The sequence below is a fragment of the Electrophorus electricus genome, chromosome 7 (genome assembly GCF_013358815.1).
Source record: "Electrophorus electricus isolate fEleEle1 chromosome 7, fEleEle1.pri, whole genome shotgun sequence".
Taxonomy (NCBI): domain Eukaryota; kingdom Metazoa; phylum Chordata; class Actinopteri; order Gymnotiformes; family Gymnotidae; genus Electrophorus; species Electrophorus electricus.
In genome coordinates, this window is record NC_049541.1 from 1,002,501 (window position 1) to 1,005,000 (window position 2,500).

At 48.6% G+C, this 2,500-nt stretch overlaps 1 protein-coding gene across 3 annotated transcripts in view; it reads right to left on the reverse strand.

Moving 5' to 3' along the window:
* The window catches only part of yeats2 (YEATS domain containing 2), a 25,658-nt gene that overhangs the window by 8,125 nt on the left and 15,033 nt on the right, over nucleotides 1–2,500 (reverse strand). For all 3 annotated transcript variants that reach the window (XM_035528506.1, XM_035528505.1, XM_035528504.1), the window contains 3 exons: nucleotides 753–938; nucleotides 212–530; nucleotides 1–90 (listed from right to left, as the gene is read on the reverse strand). The exon at nucleotides 1–90 is cut by the window's left edge and continues 45 nt beyond it. In XM_035528506.1, the coding sequence (XP_035384399.1) occupies nucleotides 1–90; nucleotides 212–530; nucleotides 753–938 (595 nt within the window). The remainder of the gene's footprint in view (nucleotides 91–211; nucleotides 531–752; nucleotides 939–2,500) is intronic.

A 2,500-nucleotide genomic window follows, 5' to 3' on the forward strand; every position in this document is an offset into this window, starting at 1 on the left:
CGCTGAGGCTGAGCTGCTTTAGCTGTGTAGCTGGAATCGTCAACACTGTCTGTTGGGAGCTCGACTGGCCAGAGTGAAGTTTCAGCATACCTACACACACACCTTTTGTTAACTGAGCTCCTGAGGACAGTTTTAGTCATTTCTGCAAAACAACTTCTATTCACCACTACAGCTCAACCCAGTCTGACCAGTGTTAGAACGGCTCTGTTACCTGAAATGGCAGCAGCTGTTTTCCCACTCACTGTTGCCCCACCCACTAGCGACGCCGCTGTGACCAATGAGGGGCTGGCGCTTTTGGGCACGTTCACTACTGGTGTCCCTGCCTGTCCCTTGGACAGACTGATGACGGGCATGTTGAGGCTCTTGGTGACCGTTACCAGGGGGGCGGTGCCTTTGGCCATGCTGACACCCGAGCTGCTGCTCTTCGCGGCGTTGATTACTGATGCCTGATTGGCTGCCACCAGGACGGGGTGCTGAGTGGCTGTTTTAGACAGCGACGGGGTCGAGGGCACACTAGCTCCCTCTGCAGGCTGGAGGGTGAGAGACGGGTAAAAAAGGGTTAACACGTTTAACACATTTTCTCACTTTACGCAACGAAACGCAATGTTAAGAGTGTGACTGTTTGGGTACATAAACTTACACACACTCAGAGTCACACTCATTCATACCCTCACACTCTCACTCAGTCTCAATGACTCAAACCCTTACACACTCACTCATTCACACTCTCTCACACACACACACACACACACCTGCAGGGCGGTGGGAGCAGCAGCAGAGGCAGGTGTGTTTGGAGTGGAGCTTGTGGCCGTGATAACTCCCCCCGTCATCCTCAGAGTGGTAGTGCCCGGCTTGGACAGGTGAGCGGCAGCGGACGTCACCGTCTTCACCAAACCGTCCGACAGCTTCACCTGTGAACCCTGGGATCCGCCCACCACCTGCCAATCAAAACACACCAGCCGGACACGTGCTTTAGCAGACCAACCAAACATCACCAGTGCTGCGTATGACCACAGGAAAATATGACTTACATTCCTAATTTTCAAAAACTAACAAAATTTGATTGTTAAAAAATGACAACGACAATTTAGTAATTTATAAGTAAAGCTAAGACCCAACTCAAACTTCAAGCATAAATCCATGTGTTACACGTGTGTGTTACCGGGTGTGTTCAGCTGTGAGGAGTGCAGTGTGTGTTACACGTGTGTGTTACCGGGTGTGTTCAGCTGTGAGGAGTGCAGTGTGTGTTACACGTGTGTGTTACCGGGTGTGTTCAGCTGTGAGGAGTGCAGTGTGTGTTACACGTGTGTGTTACCGGGTGTGTTCAGCTGTGAGGAGTGCAGTGTGTGTTACACGTGTGTGTTACCGGGTGTGTTCAGCTGTGAGGAGTGCAGTGTGTGTTACACGTGTGTGTTACCGGGTGTGTTCAGCTGTGAGGAGTGCAGTGTGTGTTACACGTGTGTGTTACCGGGTGTGTTCAGCTGTGAGGAGTGCAGTGTGTGTTACACGTGTGTGTTACCGGGTGTGTTCAGCTGTGAGGAGTGCAGTGTGTGTTACACGTGTGTGTTACCGGGTGTGTTCAGCTGTGAGGAGTGCAGTGTGTGTTACACGTGTGTGTTACCGGGTGTGTTCAGCTGTGAGGAGTGCAGTGTGTGTTACACGTGTGTGTTACCGGGTGTGTTCAGTGGATTCTGCAATATGGGCCAATGACAAGAAGTAGTAATTAAGGTATGAAAGATGAAGAGGCGAGAGAGAAGTGTGTAAAAAGTGTGTGTGTGTGTGCGCACAAAATTAGAGCTTCTTTGCTTCAGCAGACACATTTTGCATTAACCTTTATCTGAAAACACCCCCACACACACCCACATTCTCTTTCTCTCTCTCTCTCTCTCATACACACACACACACCTCCAAAAATAAGTGTGGGAAGCAGTTAGTGCGCAGAAAAGGATGTGAAAGATCAATATATTCATTCTGCACCAGATTACTGAGGAAAGATGAACAATGGGTGAACAGAGCGGTGGTGCATAACAGTTACTGAACACCGACACCATACAAACACCAACACTACAACACCAAAACACCACCAACACTACACCGACACCAAACACCAACATTACACCACCACAAAACACAACCAACACTACACCACCACCATACAAAGACCACCACCAATACATCAACACCATGCAAACACCAACACTATACAAACACCACCAACACTACACCATACAAACACCACCAACAATACACCAACACTAAAACACCACCAACACAACAGCACCATACAAACACCAACACTACAACACAACCACCATTACACCGACACCATACAAACACCAAAACTACAACACCAACATTACACCAACACCAAAACACCACCAATACACCACACTACCATTACACCAACACCAACATTACACAACACTACATTATTACACCAAAACCAACACCAAAATTACACACCCGCATTACACAATCACCGTCCTAACCCAACATTACA